Here is a 16,830-nt window from a genome sequence, read left to right on the forward strand (position 1 = left end):
ACTGGCTTTTTCCAGTGCCATGCTCTTCAGTGCTAGTTCAGAGCCAGGTGACAGCTGAACTGCTCCAGAAAAGGCAGCAAGCGCTGGGGCGGGCGATACTCTGCAGTGTGTGAGGTGTGGCAGTGCCTCCAATGGGATCAGCAAGGACATGCTACACTGCAGCTGGTACAGGCAGAACAGCAAGTGAGGATCATGCAAAGCTTTCCCAGTGCGTTTCAGACACTGGCTTACTTTCTGTGAACGATGACATGTCCCTTTAATCAGAAGAAATGAATGTAAATGAGGGATTATTCACTAAATTGTTCACTGTTAGCAGGGTCAAGAGATGAAGAGTTGACAGTTCAAGCTCCCTATTTGCTGTTTATTTGGGAATGGATCTCCATTAAGAAGATACACTGTTGTCCCACTCCAAGGATTCGGCCCTTTTTCTGACTCCTTTCTAAAATCTCTTCCTTCTGGGACTATGCTCCTTTTTCCTTGCAGTTTCTGACAACCGTTGGTTGACACACACTCAACTTGTCAATGAGCTTAAGTGATTTTTAATCTGTATTTAAACTAAGTGATTAAGGAAAACAAACAGGACCTCTCCCACGGATTTTTCTCAGGTCTTGCCTTGGTCCTGACAGTTAACAGAGGATGCAGGTTTAGTTTCACAATGCAGAGAGCAGACAGATATTTTGGGTTTGCTAGATTTTTTTTTTCTAGTGGAAGTGTGTCCCATTTCCTGAGCTGCTGAACCAGCAGCTCTGGGGACTGGCTGTGCCTGTGTAGGTAGCAGGTACATTAGGAGAGCCCTATTGCGTGCTGCTTGCCTGGCATGCTCCTCTGCCAAAATCAGCTGTGCCTGAGTGGGAAATACACAGTCTGCAAGGCTGTATTTGGCCTCACTCCCAGGAGTTATAATTAGTACAAATTATGATGGTATTTCTCATGATGTGAATTCCTATCCACCAAGAATTAAGTGCAGAAGATCAAACTCTTTCCAGGCAGATCAAATACAGATTTCAGGTACTGTTAGTGTTTAGTCATTACTCAGCTGGGCTGCAGTATCTGAGCTGCACAGAAGAGCTTCTCCATTAAAGTGATTCATAGTGGAAATAGATTTCTATATTTAGGCAGTGTGTGATTGTCGCCACCAAACAAACCTTGGACATCTGTCCAAAGTCCTGTTATTTAAACACCTTTTTATTTAGAGGAAGACACTTCCTTTCCCCCCATTTCTATTAATTATAATAATTCATCTCACCACTGCTGTGGCAGGAGAAGTCCACCTATGGACAGTACATAAGACAATTTGGATGAAGAGGACACATAGGCTTGTCCCTTGTGGGGATGAAACTACAAATCAGCTCAAACTATTCCATATAATTTCCCTTCTGAAATGCAGTGTTGTAATACTGAGAAATGGTGAGGCTGGGCTTTTTTGCAGATAGTGGTCCTGACTTTCAATGGCTCCTAAGCAATGCTTGCCCTCCAAAAACCTTGTATTCTATTCCTCTGACAACATTGTATATTCTGCCTCCCTGGCTAGGATTCTGCTTCCTAGTCTTGTCTGAAAGTCACAGAGTGCAAGTCATTATCATTTTTGCAAAGCCTAGCAAACTACTCATGTTGCCTCAGAAAAAGCATGGTATGTTACGGGAGGTGGCAGTTTTAAAAACAGCATGGCTCCCTTCTCACCAAGGGAAAGGAAAAAACAATTATCAGCCCCTCCTGACATTGTAGTGAGCAAGCACATTCTTCAACATTACCTGCATTTGTACAAGTGGGCTGCGTATGTAGATATGGTTCCTTTGCCAATGGTGCACTGGGATCACATTTCTGAGTCTGTTCACAGTGCTGCACGAGAGAAACTCTAAACAACGAGAAATGGGGGCACATGAGAACAGGCGACAATGCCATCACACACACGGCAGCTGGGTGGGGATCTAGACTGAGAGAGGGGCTGAACTGGGGTGCAGGTGCCAGAGCAAACTGGATGCCGTCATGTCAAGAGACGCTGAAGAAATCGAGTACAGCCGCTGCCCAGCTGGTCAAATTCGTAATTGCAAGCAATGACACAACCAGTTCTGAGTAATCCAGGGTTTGTCATGCACCTGAGTGTGCATCCTCCCTGGGAAAAAAATCAAGCCTAACTATAATTACCATTTAAAAGGAGTGACAGACAAAAGGATGAAGACAAGAGCCCGAGTCTGGTTTTCCCTGGTGGTGTGCCTTGTGTGTAACCTTCAGGAAGTGATGTCAAACGCTTCTTTGTATCATTTTCTATCAACATCGCAGAGGCAGAAACAGACACAACACAAAGTCAGCGAAACACCAGTCTGTAACCATTCACAGAAAAAAATTATGACAGGAGAAATCCAAGGAAGAAATATTCTAGTACTTGCTTTCCAATATAGAGATTCTGATTGATAGGAACGCCATAGTTTCTGAGTCTACAGCAATAAAAATGCTTTACAATTCTATAGCAGCTAATGGATACTTCTGGTGTGAACTGGAGATGTGTGCTTTTGAAATGCCTTTGGGGTGAAAAAGAAAAAAAGGAGAGAGAAACTCCCTAGAGAGAGAGATAGCTCCTACTATCCTGGCCTCTGAACTAGTTCATTGCTCTTTGGAAATAAAAGCAATGCCTGGCAGATGCACAGAGATGTTCTGGTTCATCTGTTCACTGCCACTCTTGTTAAATGTGGAGGCAAACAGCCACAACAACAATATTATACTACATCTTCAAATTAGAGAATAATAAGCTTAAATGAAATAACAATGCCACTAGCTTCAGAAATATTTTCTTAAACCTTCCAAAGAAAGACAAGCACTGTATTATACTAGGCCCCTTTCTCAAACTCAACTTCATCTCCTTTCTGACTGGCTTAGGAAACAGTCCTATTTCTCAGACATGGTATGAATAATTTAGAAGTGTGTTGCCATCTGCTGGAGAAAGTACATCTTTTAATACATCAACTGATGAATATGAAACAACAGGCAAGGTTTAAGGCATTCAAAGACTTTCTTTAAGTCTGAAAGAGAAAAGGCAAATTTCATACTAAAGACAGGTTGGAAGACAATGGTCTGAGCTTAATTTAATTATGTCACTCAATCGGACACTACATAAAAAAGAGGCGCTAACGTTTAACAGGGATGGGTGAGGGAATTAGCAAGAGAAAGGTGATAAAGTTCATATCCCCCCTGTGAAACAAGGAAAGGCAGGCAGTTAACACTCAACAGTGAAGGGCTGGGTTAAAGAGGGATCGGAAACCATAAAATGCTGTAAGATCACTGTCTCTGCCAAGTTATCAGTTTCAGTTCTCAAGCTTATCATTTATGGATCTTCCTTGAAGATCAAAACTGATGGATTAGCCACAGGGTGCTGGTGATGGGAAAAAGGTTTTCTCACTGTAAAACTATGTTCCTGTCCTGCTTTTTGCGCATCCCAGGACAGATGGGCTACGCCCTAGGGTTTCCATGGGGGCACTCGGTGGATTTACAAAGGGCAGCCTGCTCTGGAATGCACATGTAGCATCAACAGTCATTGGTAGTTCACTTGTGGGAAAACGAAGTGTCAGGGGAACCGTGGTCTGCAGGTCTGCAATTGCTGCTCCGGCATGATACAGTTCCACCCAGTGCTAACTGATCTGCAGGAGTCTGCTTCTGACAATGCATTTGAAGAGCTTGGGAGGTTGGTTAATGGTTAGGAGGCGGGCTCTGGCAAGATTTTGAGCTTTGATCTCTTCCAGGGTAAGTTATAATTGTTGTATGGCTCCCCGTGTAGGTTCCAGTTCAGGTTCTCATGGGTAATTTTGATACCCAAGGTACATAGCCACTGTAATTCTGTTTTACTGCATTAAATTTGTACACAGCATTCAAAAGGCCATTCAGAAAAGCTCTCCCTTCTCTCAGGACAAGGTCTCTTGATTGAGTGGGAGACACAGGTAACTGCAGCACTCTCCTCAAAGCAGGTACAGGAGTGTCTCATAGCCTGTAAGTATATTACACCTTTGTTGGTATCTTATGGAGGCTGGTGCATTTAGGGAGTTACACCTATTTGCCTATGGCTTTTAAGAATATAGGGTATTTTTTTATGCTGATCACTGTGAAGGAATATTCTATACACAGTGAGGTGGAGTGATGATCAGTACTGTCTGTAGTGGAAATCTGTGAGGAAGTCCAGGGTTTAATTCAAATTTTAATTATATCACTAGATTGTGCCCTTACTTCTTTCCACAGCCACATCTCCCTCTCCTCTGCACCGGCACTGATGTTTAGATCATGGATCACAGAGTCATCTGCTGCAGGGCAATGAACTGCCTCACTCTGCAATCATACATGCACGATGTGCACCATGTCGGGGTTGGACAGGGCAGCCAGGATGACACAGACAGCACTGAGGAAGCCCAGATTTAGACAGGGTTAATCTGCTGGGAGTTTGGACCTTGGACACATTATATGTTTGTCAATGTCGTTATCTAGAATTACCTGTTCCTCTAGGCATCTGAAGAGAATAACATGCCATGCAACACCTAGATGTTGATAGCTGTGTCCACACACAGAGGAAATGTTAAGTATTTAAGTAAAAATTACTGCAAATTGCTGCAAATGTGACCACAGCCATACCAAAGCAAGACAAGGATTTAGGTTTCCAATCCAAACATAACACCAAAATCTCCTAAATTCTCTCACACAAGTCCCTCTTACAGAATTACAGCGCTGCTACACACAAAATGTAACCTGATTCTCCACGCATTCCTGGTGAATCAAAGAGCTGATAAATCTTTCGTCTGAAACCCTTGTTCTTCCCCTCTTTTAAGAATATTAAATCTGTGAATGTAGTACTGGGATATAATTATTGCACACGTTTGTAAATTAGATAATCACAGCAGATGATACTGCAGATGGATGGAGCAAGCTTGTGGGCATGGGTTAGCTTTAGGCTGATGTTTTATTTCCAAATAAGGTGAAAATCTGGCTTCCAATTTAACCACATTAAAATCAGACACAGGTTTCTCATGAGCCCTAACAGGTAATAATATCTGCCAGAATGAGAACAGAAATCCGTTTCATTTCTAGATCTGACCAAGAAAAAAAAGAAAAACAAACCAACTTTTAAGACATGGCCTTACTTTGAGTGGAAACAGCCCACAGAGCTGCACACTGAGAAATTTGTGCACAAATGTCAATTTAGCCTAATACCCAGATACATTTCAAGATGATTTAGTTCCCTCTTACCAAATAACCCTTCAGTGTTCTACTACTAAAATATGACTAAAAAGAGAAAAATTAGAAGCATCATTGTTGAAGACAACAGAGGGAAACCTTATCTCAAATGAGAAGTCAAACTACGTTCACCTCTCTGATATAAACATGAGCTGAAGCTGCAACCAATGTAGAGAATTACAGGATGCTCTAATGAACTAATCATCTCCTCTTTTTAAGAGCAGTCAAGAACTTCTTGGTTTGATAAATCCTGACTTTGGTACATCTGAATGAAGGCTGTGATTGGTGATGGTTTTTTGCAGAGGAAATGAAAGCTCTAAAATGTCCTGTACACTAAAGGTCAGTGTTTGAACAAGAACAAAAAGATTCAAACTAGCCACAGCTTATATTAGACTGGAAATCAGAGCTCAGAATCATGGGAGTGTTTGGAACACTAGGTATGAGCTAGGGCAGTCAGGAGAACAAATACCCACAGTATCAGACAGAGCTTGACAGGAATAGAGTAAGGACTATATGATGTGGTATCTACAAGAGTGGGAGAATGGATCTGATAGTCCAAGAAGTCTCTTCCTACCTCATTACCCTAAACCTAATGTAATTTGTTTGCACCTTTCGAGATGCTGAAAGAGAACAGTTGCTGCTTATGAAGATCAGGATGATTAGACAGCAAAAGAATGTGGTTTTGCTATTTTGGCTTAGAGCTGACACACAAAGAGGGTAAACAGCAGAGGCTGGGACTGCTGCTTGCAGGCAGGCTAAGTCAGCAAAAGCCATGTTCTGTTTTTAGCAAAGCAGGCAGAGGTGACCCTGTGGAGGCGTGCCATGGGAGCCTCCAGGAACCCAGCTAGCGTGGGACCTGCATGTCTGGCTCAGCACTGGGGAGAGAGCCTGGGGCTGAGTGATACACACCACAGCCCTAGTTTATGAGGGTGCGGTGTCCAGTAAAAGAGCAGAGAAAAAGGAGGTGTAACTTTGTTTGTGAGAAGCCAACCACATGCAACTGCTGCTTGTGGTGCCTCACTGCCACCTGATGTGCAAACTAAGTTTGGGAAGACCTCTTGTGTCTTGTAATGGATCCCTCCGTGTTGCAAGCTGTCCTGTACCCTGAGAGACATTTCTCCATTGCTTCCAGAAGGTACTATGCAGTACATAGTATACTCACAGTATAGTATCTAGCACACATACAGTGTACACATATATATCTCTATTCATTTTATATGGGATGAAACCCAAAGGGTTGTGTCAGGGACTAGTCTTTTTGTTAATGCTGTTTTATAAATTCTGCTAGTTTAAACTAGAGGGTAAAATTGCAAATTGCAATTGTTGGCACACCAGAACAAAAGAAAACTCCAGTTTATAAATACTGTTTAGCGACACAGGAGCTGGGTCCAACACAGAAACCTGGGATAAACTTGCAGAGCAAGTCTAGTACAATTAAAGGACAGCCTTGTGCTGGATCCCCTTACGCTGTGCCTCAACGATCCTTCTAGTGATAAAGCCAAGGTGCTGCCACCCAATGCTACACCAGAGCCACAACACAGGAGTTTTTGCAGAGTGCTTTAAACCAGACTATTCCTAGCTGCAGTCAGTAGAACTGCTGTGGCAATCAGGACTGATTCTAGTAAGGCACACTGCTGCGTTAATGAGGTGATTTCTCGAGCATGTAGCTGCGCACAACAGGACAGTGTCACTGAAAACCGGGAAAGAAACCCTTCAAACCAGAGTCACAGTCAGAAAGCCGACTGTACTCTGTTACAGTGCCAGGTAAATGGGGGGTGTCTCTCTGCCCATCATGCACACCAAGAGTCACACTCCTATTACTTACATACAATTTATTATATGAATATGTATTTACATTCCAGGAAGTTTACACGTATTTCCAAGCAGGCTAATAATGTCTATACATATGCTAATTAATTAACATGCTCATGTATTAGGGAAGGGGTGTCTAGGGGTCGTGTGGGATGATTCCCCAACTCTTTTTAGCTCTCTTTGGTGGCAAATCAGAGTTTTGGTGTTTGCCATGGTTCTATCTTTTTATAATCGGCAACACAACCAGAGTGTAGAACCCACCTACACGAACTTCTGGTTATTACTGGCATACAAAAAATGCTGACTCTGTTTATTCGAGTGGGCCCTTTCTTATTTCAACATAAGCCTTTCGGTACCGGCGGCAGTGAGCCGAAGCGGCGGGCACCAGCGCGGACCCCAAAGCCTGGCAAGAAGGGCACAGGGGGGCTGGCCACGTCCGGGGTAGCAGCGGGCACAGGGGCCCAGGGCGGGGCGGACCCAGGGGTGGACAGGCTCGGTGTGAGACGGGCCCGGGACGGAACGGACCCGGGGCAGAACTGACCCCAATCCTCCCCGGCCACTCCAGCGCCAGCGCCATTGCTGGCACGGAGCGGCCCCGCCCCGGCCCCGCCCCGCCCCGGGCCGGGCGCGCATGCGCAGACGCACGTGAGGCGGGTCAGCTGAGCGCGCCGCGCTCGGGCCGCGCCGGGCCATGGCGTCCATCCTGGATGAGTACGAGGACTCCCTGCACCGCTCCGTGTCCGTGCAGCAGAGCCGCGCCAGCGTGGGCATCCCGCACTCCGGTACGTGTGCGCCACGGCCTCCCGCGGGCCGCGTCCCTGCGGAGAGGGGGAGGCCAGGCGGCAGCTCCGGGTGCCGTGCTGCCTGGAAGAGGTGTGTCACCGTGTGTGGGACACGGCTGCGGCTGGTTTTTGCCACGGCTTGCTGTGGGAAGTGTTTCGAGACAGGGAGCGCTCGATTCCTGGCTCAGCAGGGTGGTGATGCGGGTCAGCCCAGCGAAACTGCGATGCTGTTCGCGTGTGGGAGGCTGTGGCCTGAGGTGCTGCGTGAAGTCGCATGTGCCTGTGTGGTCACGAGTTATAAGCAGCCACGCCTCAGCCCTCAGCTGTGGAGCGGGCTGGGAACGCCTCGTCACTTCGCTTCTTTTTTCTGTTCCTCTCTGAGGAACCCATGCTCTACCGTGTTGTGGATGCGTGCACAGCTGTTCCTGCACGGAGTTCCTTTCCTAACCCAGGCACAGTTTACCAAAGACTTCCTTTCTCTAGAGTGGTTCCTTTACGCTGACTACACGATGGCAAGGTGACCAACAAAGCAGTCTGTATCACAACTACACTCTTCTGTCAAGGGATGCATCCTGCACTGCTCAGGGAGGTGTTCCATCAGTGAAAAGCAGTGCTGTTATGACTAGTCCGTTTTTTCTTTCGTGTCAGAGAAATTTATTCCATTATTATTCCATGATAAATTCAAGCTTTATTAGGCTCAATAACCATTTCCTACTAGATGTTGCCTCTCAATATTTTTGAGTGTGGCAGGGAAATGTAGGTTATGAGAGAATTCTATTCTACCTGGTATTGTCATGGTAGTACCAGCTGCTGTGCAGAGGTGGCGTTTTTGATTTACAAATTTGGAAATACATTCTTCTGAGTTTTTTTCCTTGTATAGTGTTGCCCACTGGTAACCTTTGGGGAAATCAGGTTATGAGGTTCATATGCGTGCTAAGAATTGATAAATTCTGTCATGCTATGTATATTGTGGAGTATAAATACACTGATGGAGTTACTCTGAGTCTAGGTACTGAAGTGGGTATGTTCCTCTTGTTTGTTTTGACATGCATGGTTTTTCGTTGTGTGATGCTAAACAATAAGTGGCCTGAATAGGTGTAGTGCAGAACAGTGTTGGGACAAGCTGTGTCACTGAAAAGAAATTTTCCAGGACTCAGCTTTTCTTCTTGACTGCTCAACACTGTCCTCAGTCCTGGCTTTCTTAGTGTTGAGAAATCTGCCTGTTTGCTGACAGTTGATATTGGCAGAGGAAGTTTGGGAAACTGCTTAATTGCACAGGCACAGCCTAATCAGGATTTCAGTTATTCTTAAATCAGGCCACACAGGCGATTTTTCATAAAATAAAGTTGTGGGCAATCTGAAGTTTAAGTAAATTTATTTTGTAAAAAGATACAATAGCTAACTTCCTGAAAGCAGTCCTTAGGGTTAGCTTTGCAATTTTGGAAAGCACTGAAACTTATTTCTCAGTTTCAGGGAGTTGTTTCCTATGCTTGTTAAACCGCAGGTACGGTTTCTCAAAGTTGTAGGTAAGCAAGCAGTGGCTCTGTGTCCAACCTAAGGTCCTGCTGCATTGTGAACTTCAAGTACTGTAGCTCCAGCTTTGAAAAGCCTACTTTGGTCCACTGGACTTGACCATACTGATGATCTTAGATCTTTGGACAGATTAAAAGGTCTGAGGAGATATGTAGCTTTGCCCAGAAATCAGGGAGGGAAATGCTGCAGTAGCATCTTGCCTAAACAGAAGAGGGACACTGGGGACAAGATGAGGGAGGAGGCTATTTGAAAGGAATGAATGTTATAAAACAGACATCTCCTTTGTATAGAGAACTGTATATTAAGCTCATCCTTCTCCTATTAAGGACAATAGCTAAAATCCTCATGTTAATGGTGATGATCCTATAGGTATTATAAATGTAATCGATACAGGCCTAAAAAGTCCAGAATGCTGAAATCCAATACCTTGGCTTGAACTATGACTGAATTAAACCATAAATAGCTTCTCCTTAACACCAAACCCTTACCTCTGTATAGCTGCTATTTGTTCCCCTCCTGCATTTAAGTTTCCTTGCTGAGTCAGCCTTGCTTTGCCAGGTGACAGTCTGAAAAAAATTTGAGATTACCTGGATGAATGTGACTTGATGATCTGATAACATGTAGGTTTTTCAGAGCAATCCTTCCCTTTCATATATAAAAAAATATATGTATTTATTGGTTAGCTGTGATATCATGTGACTCTGCACCTTGGGAGCTTTTTGTACATGTTTTGAACTGCAGTTCCATTCCAGAGCGGTTCTGAAGCGGTTCCGGAGCGGTTCCAGAGCAGAAGAACATCAGTTCTACTTAACTGGAAATAAAGGAATATTGTATAAATGGGTAGTGTTTAAGGTAGGGATCATTGTGTAAGAAAAAAGCATGTGATGAGCAGAAGGCTGCCTACTCAGGTTGTGGTTGCTTTGTCTCTTCCTGCATGTGCATCTTTCTTCTGGAAAAAGTGTGTTTTAAGGATCCTGCAGCTGGTCTAGAAGTGAGGCAGAGGCAAGGAGAAAGCATTGGTGAAATAGGCAATTAAAAGGCAATTTGTGTACTAGTAGCAGGCTACTACATTTCCACTTTCCACTACTACACACTTTCCACTACTACATTGTCTTTTTCAACACCACTAGGGCTGGAATTAGATTTTTTTTTCCTTTGTTCCTGCTCCAAGGAGCACACTTCCTTCTCGGTAAAACTTGGAGCAGAACACAATCCTTTTAGTCTTTTAGGATGTAGTTTGGGGTTGTTGTTGTGGGGTTTTGTCTTGTTGAGTTTCTAAGTGTTGATGTTCTTTCTCCAGGATATGTCAATGCACGACTGGAGAAGGAAACGCCAATATTTAACAAGCAGAGGATTGATTTTGCTCCTCCAGAGAAAATTAACAGCTTGGTGGTCTCCTCTAACCAGCTCTGTATGAGCCTTGGCAAGGACACCCTTCTCAGGTAATGCTGCCAGAATCCTGAGGTTGTTGTTTGTTTTTCCCCTGCCTTCTTTTTTTTCCTTAAATTGTTAGAGCACTTACATTTGCAAACTGGATAAAAAGCCATGAGCCCAATATGGAAAGCAAGTGAGGAGTTAGATAGAGAAGAACTTTTGTTGGCAGCATGTTTTCATGGTTTCTCTTTGCAGGATTGATCTTGGGAAGCCAGATGAACCTAATCAGGTAGAGCTGGGACGTAAAGATGAAGCCAAAGTCTACAAGATGTTTTTGGACCACACAGGTGAGGTAGTGGGTTGTGGGTATTTACAGACAGTGGACAGAGCAGAACAAGTGCTGGTGAAGGAGTTCTCTTTCTGTTTTGTGCATAAGGAGAACATCTTCCATGAGCCAGACACTGTTTCCCAGGGCTCCTGCCCACTGGTTTGCCCTTTTGCTATTAGTAAAGCATGGGCTTGTTGTACCTCTGTTGTGTTTTGGAACTCTGTGAGATGAACACATGCAATTAGACTGTTCTGAGCAGGGCTGCTAAAACCAATCAAAGGAAATGTTTGCAGTCACTCTCTGCTGTATGGTTTACAAGAAATTTTAAAATGGACCGTAAAACATCTGCAGTTCACTGTAGCCTTGACTGATTTTAAACAACAGAAGTTTGGAGAGAGATGTTCGTGTCTCACCAAGTGCCGGGGTAGGAGGGAACTCTGGGAAGTGTTTATCCTTAGAACATTTATTGAAACAGAATACCTTCTTGCTAAAGCATCTGGTACCAGTTATTTAACGTTGCAACATATGGACTACTGTTCTGATCCGGCATGGAAATCCCCCACATTCCCATGAATGCCTGGGAAAGTCTTGGATTAAGTATGTTGATATTGGAACTTATCAAATGTTAGGATTAGAAGCTTCAGGAATTTGGCTTGCTTAGGCACAGTCGTGATTTGTTCTCTCCTTCTCCCTCCCAACCTCTCTGCTGTTGGCAGGCTCTCATCTCCTGATTGCTCTGAACACCAGCGAATGCCTTTACCTGAACAGAAGTGTTCAGAAAGTGCGAGCACTCTCCCGCTGGAAGGGACACTTGATCGAAAGCGTGGGCTGGAACAAATTTCTTGGTTCAGAAACCAACACAGGGCCTATCCTGGTGGGGACATCCCAGGGGCAGATCTACGAGGCTGAAATTTCTGTCAGCGAAGGAAGCCTCTTCAGCACTAACCCTGACCAGTACTTCCGACAGGTCTACACTCTGGAGGAGGAATCTGGACCTGCCCCAGTCTGCTGCTTGGAAATAGAACGAGGGATAGAAGGGAAATTTTTTATTATAGCCACCACTAGGAAGAGACTCTTTCAGTTTGTTGGCAAAGTGCCTGAAGGGACAGAGCAGCAGGGCTTCAGCTCCATATTTGCAGTGCATGCTGACCATCTGCCCAGCTTTCGGGAGTTTCCAGCCAACTTGGGTTTCAGCGAGATAGCCTTTTACACTCCAAAACTGCGTTCCAACCCACGCTCCTTTGCCTGGATGATGGGAAATGGTGTTTTATATGGTACTCTGGATTACAGTCGTCCTGATTCAATTCTCAGTGATGAACGGGTCTGGGTTTATCCTCCTGATATTGACGTAACTGTGAACAAGCCAATATCCATTGTGCTTACCCAGTTCCACTTCCTGTTGCTGCTGCCTGACCGGGTGAAGGCGGTCTGCACTCTGAATGGACAGGTTGTTTTTCAGGATCTGTTCCTGGAGAAGTTTGGCTCGCTGACACGCATGATTAAAGATCCCACAGTCCAGCAGATATGGATCCACACTGAGAAAGTAGTGTTCCGCTACCACGTGCAGCGGGAATCTAGAGATGTGTGGAAGATGTATATGAATATGAACAAATTTGATTTAGCAAAAGAGTATTGTAAGGACCGTCCAGAGTGTCTTGACATTGTGTTGGCCAAAGAGGCAGAGCACTGCTTCCAAAACAAGAGGTATCTGGACAGTGCCAAATGTTATGCACTGACCCAGAACTACTTTGAGGAAATTGCTCTGAAGTTCATTGAAGCCAAGCAAGAAGAGGCCCTGATGGAGTTTCTGATTAAGAAGCTAAGTAACCTAAAGCCTTCGGAGAAGACACAGACCACTCTGCTGACCACGTGGTTGACAGAGCTGTACCTGAACTGGCTGGGTGTATTGCAAGGAGATCCCTCACAGCGAAATCTCTATTTGGATACACGGGAGAAGTTCCGCACTTTCCTGAGCAGTCCTAAAAACAAAGATTGTCTTTTTAATAACCGGGCATCTATTTATGAGCTGTTGGCAAGCCATGGCGACACAGAGCACATGGTCTACTTTGCAGTCATCATGCAGGATTACGAGCGTGTAGTAGCTCACCACTGCCAGCATGATGAGTATGACGAGGCTCTAAATGTGCTGTCCAGGCACAGAGATGAGAAACTCTTCTACAAGTTCTCTCCCGTTCTCATCCAGCATATTCCCAAGAAGGTAGTTGACGCTTGGATTTCTATGGGCTCTAGACTGGATGCCAGGAACCTCATTCCAGCCCTTGTTAACTACAGCCAGAGTGCCAGCACCCAGCAGATCAATGAAGCCATTAGATATATGGAGTTCTGTGTCTACCAGTTGGAGGAAACCCAGCAAGCCATTCACAACTACCTGCTGTCTCTCTACGCTTTGTGTCGGCCGGATTCGCTGCTGTCATACCTGGAGCAAGCGGGAACCAACCCGAACAGGATCCACTACGACCTGAAGTATGCGCTGCGCCTGTGTGCAGAGCACGGGCACCACCGTGCGTGTGTCCACGTGTACAAAGTGATGGAGTTATACGAGGAGGCTGTGGATCTCGCCTTACAGGTGTGTGTGTGTCTGTGCGTGTTGTGATACGCAGGAACGCAGCTTGTTCAAGTTACCTTGGGCAGCAGAGCGTTGGGAGGAACTGGACAGGCTCACTGGTATCAAGCTGAGGCTTGGAAGAAAGACCTGGCTCTGTTAACATTTTTCTGTGCTTTCACAACTATTTCAAGTAGGCAGCTGACTGACAAGCCATACCTGAGGGTGGAGGCATGCAAAGTCTAAGGAGGAGTACTGTCTGTCTCAAGCTCAGTCTCTGACATAAAATACCTTTAACATATCTGCATTTCTGCAAGATTTGTATAGCTGTTGTTAAGGATTCTAATTGCTTCCTATTCTTAGCTTTGGTAATTGCCACAGAAACCTTTGTCAGCTTAGTCTGACCTTCAGGGAGATGCTGGATTTTTTTCCTGTTGGAATTGCTGTGTCTTTGCTGAAATGTATGGCCAGCAAAGATACTGTAACATGAATTTGCCCTTTCTGTGCTGGCCTTTGTTCTCTGTTGGATACCAAGCTAATCTTCAGTGAGGGGTACTGGTGGAGAGGAGAAGTGTTTGACTTGGAAACAAGGAGCAGGTCAGTAGTGCAGCCCTAGTCAGTGAGATAGCTATGGAAGATTTCTAAATGCCTCTTAAAATGGACAGCAGGCTTTGAACCTGAATGGTGGATAAACAAAGAGGGCAGCTTAACTCTGTTTCCTTGTCTGTCCAACTTCTAGGTGGATGTTGACCTTGCCAAGTCCTGTGCAGATCTTCCTGAAGATGATGAGGAACTCCGGAAGAAGCTGTGGTTGAAGATCGCTCGCCATGTTGTTCAGGAAGAGAAGGATGTCAAGAAGGCAATGGCCTGCCTCTCCAGCTGTGCTCTGCTGAAGATTGAGGATGTGCTGCCATTCTTTCCAGACTTTGTCACTATTGACCATTTCAAGGAGGCAATCTGTAACTCCCTGGAGGATTACAACAAGCACATTGAGGAACTGAAAAGGGAGATGGAGGAAGCCACACAGAGTGCCAAGAGGATCCGAGAGGACATCCAGGAGATGAGAAATAAGTATGGCTCTGTGGAGCCTCAGGAAAAATGTGCTGCTTGTGACTTTCCACTTCTAAACCGCCCTTTCTACCTTTTTCTGTGTGGTCACATGTTTCACTATGACTGTCTCCTCCAAGCAGTTTTCCCTAACCTTCCTGCCTATAAGCAGGCAAAACTTGAAGATCTTCAGAAGAAGCTGGCAGCTACCAGCCAGCCGTCCAAGAGCCACCATCGTCCCAAGGATGCAGACACCATCAGCCTGGGGAAGGGGCAGCAGAGCCGGGAGCAGATCAAAGCTGACATTGATGATATTGTGGCAGCTGAGTGTGTGTACTGTGGTGAGCTCATGATCCGGTCCATTGACAAGCCTTTCATTGATCCCCAGAAGTATGAGGAGGAGATGCAAAGCTGGCTGTAGTTTTCCAAATCTTCAACTGGCAAACAAACTGTGAAGCTTCTGTGGTGGGAATATAACCTCCAGGAGCAGGAATACAGTGATTTCTGTGCAACTCTAAATGAAGGGTAGTGCAGTGTTTTTACCAGGGTTAGGGAGATCTAGTCTGGAGAAAGGGGGAGATATAGCTATGGCTGTCTAAGAACTTTAACAATACTTAGAGCTAACCTACTGGAATATATTTGGCAGATGTTTCTGCTTGCAGTTCTTCTGAGGTTCTCAGTGTGAAGCTAAATGGAGTGCCTTGTTGTCCAGAGGGAATTGGGAACAGCCTATGATTTATCTGCCCTGTTGTGTGGTACTTGTTTTGTTGAAGACAAGCTGAAAGAGAAAGGTAATAAAGGCCACTAAGCAGTGTAGTCTTTATTCATCATTTTCAAAGCTGGAATTGCCCTGTATTTCCTTTTTGTTAAGAGTCTAAAACCACGTACATAGAAAGAATGTGAAAGGACAGAAGCTCTTACATATTTATATTTTGTAAACATCATGCTACACAAATACATGTTTCTACTCAGTGTGAAACAAGAATGTGTATCATTTTCAAGCAGGACTGTCTCATAATACACTAAAGTAATTTGCCTGCAATTCAAGATGTATAATTCTCTTTCTCACAAGCTTTATGCACAAGGCCACACACGTTTGGATTTTCTGTAGGTACTGTTTCTTGAAATGCCTGTTCACCCCTTCCTTCCTCTTTCCATCCTGTTTCTACTATGGCTACCTTTGTATAGTGGGTCTTGGTTTTGTCTTCACCCCAAACCAAAACTGATAGATGCAGTAGTAAGGTTTCAGCTGATACTGTGCAAGTAGGAGCACAATCTGTCTGTATGTCTTGCTGTGGTTTTCTTCAAGCTGCACTTGAGCATCAGACTCAAGATCTAGTTAGAGGTTTGCTCAAGGGTAGTCTACAGAAAAGTTCTGTTGGTGTGAAATTTGCTTTGCCCTTTGAAGCTAGTACCTTGTGCCTAAACAGTCTTTTGCCTTCCACTTTCTGGAGATGGCTGCAAGTCAATGTTTTATCTATTGCTCCAACTTCGAAATTTTTTCCCAGAAGGTGGCAATCACTGTGTTGTGAGTGAGAGAAGAAAAAAAAAATTGTCAGCAGTTTAGCAAGGGTTCCTTGTTTTGTTTTAAGAAAATAAAATTTTAATTAGGTTTTGCTGTTTGGGACTGAATCACAAAGGTAGTAATTGACAGAAGAATTGAATGTTCTAAAAGAAAAAATAGAATTCTTGTAATAAAGGCAATAGAAAATACTGTCTTCTGAAAAACCACCTCAGTTCTTTCACATGAATATGTGTGCTTGTCTTGAATACCTCTCTCAATCTCCTAACCACTTACCCTGTTTGGAGGGTTGTAGAAATGGGTCTTCATGTTATTGTAGGAGAATGTGTATTGGTTTCCTCAAGGATCTGACCTAAGAGTTCTGAGTTCAGGACTTCAGAAGAACATCTGTGCTTTTGTTGGGAGCATCAGCCTGGAATCAATTTTTTTTTCCTGTGTAAAATGACATGACTAATAAAAAACAGATATGAAAGTAGGAAGACCTGAGGTTTCAAGATCACCTTCTCATTGCTGAAGCCATGGGATGGGCAGTCCCATTTACCACCTGGTGGTGTGTGTTTGCTGGCTTGTCTGAAAGCACAGTTTCAGGGGTTCCATTAAGTGGTGGTTCAGAAAATCCACATGCTGTAGTTTTCTTTGGCTCTGCATAGCCTCTTGC

General features: G+C 44.5%; 1 protein-coding gene across 1 annotated transcript; it reads left to right on the forward strand.

The window, feature by feature from the left end:
- The first annotated feature begins 7,647 nt into the window (after nucleotides 1–7,647).
- Nucleotides 7,648–16,363, forward strand: VPS18 (VPS18 core subunit of CORVET and HOPS complexes). The gene is made up of 5 exons (XM_063398519.1): nucleotides 7,648–7,805; nucleotides 10,639–10,780; nucleotides 10,968–11,059; nucleotides 11,757–13,627; nucleotides 14,343–16,363. The coding sequence occupies exons 1-5, from the start codon at nucleotides 7,715–7,717 to the stop codon at nucleotides 15,069–15,071; spliced, it is 2,925 nt and encodes a 974-aa protein (XP_063254589.1). The 5' UTR covers nucleotides 7,648–7,714; the 3' UTR covers nucleotides 15,072–16,363.
- Nucleotides 16,364–16,830: the final 467 nt, after the last annotated feature.

The sequence above is a fragment of the Prinia subflava genome, chromosome 5 (genome assembly GCF_021018805.1).
Source record: "Prinia subflava isolate CZ2003 ecotype Zambia chromosome 5, Cam_Psub_1.2, whole genome shotgun sequence".
NCBI lineage: Eukaryota > Metazoa > Chordata > Aves > Passeriformes > Cisticolidae > Prinia > Prinia subflava.

Bases quoted from the DNA above. Each gene is read 5' to 3' on its own strand.
- VPS18 (XM_063398519.1), top strand. From the start codon at position 7,715: ATGGCGTCCATCCTGGATGAGTACGAGGACTCCCTGCACCGCTCCGTG. The intron at 7,806-10,638 runs GTACGTGTGCGC...TTCTTTCTCCAG, and splicing joins CGTGGGCATCCCGCACTCCG to GATATGTCAATGCACGACTG. The intron at 13,628-14,342 runs GTGTGTGTGTGT...TCCAACTTCTAG, and splicing joins CTGTGGATCTCGCCTTACAG to GTGGATGTTGACCTTGCCAA.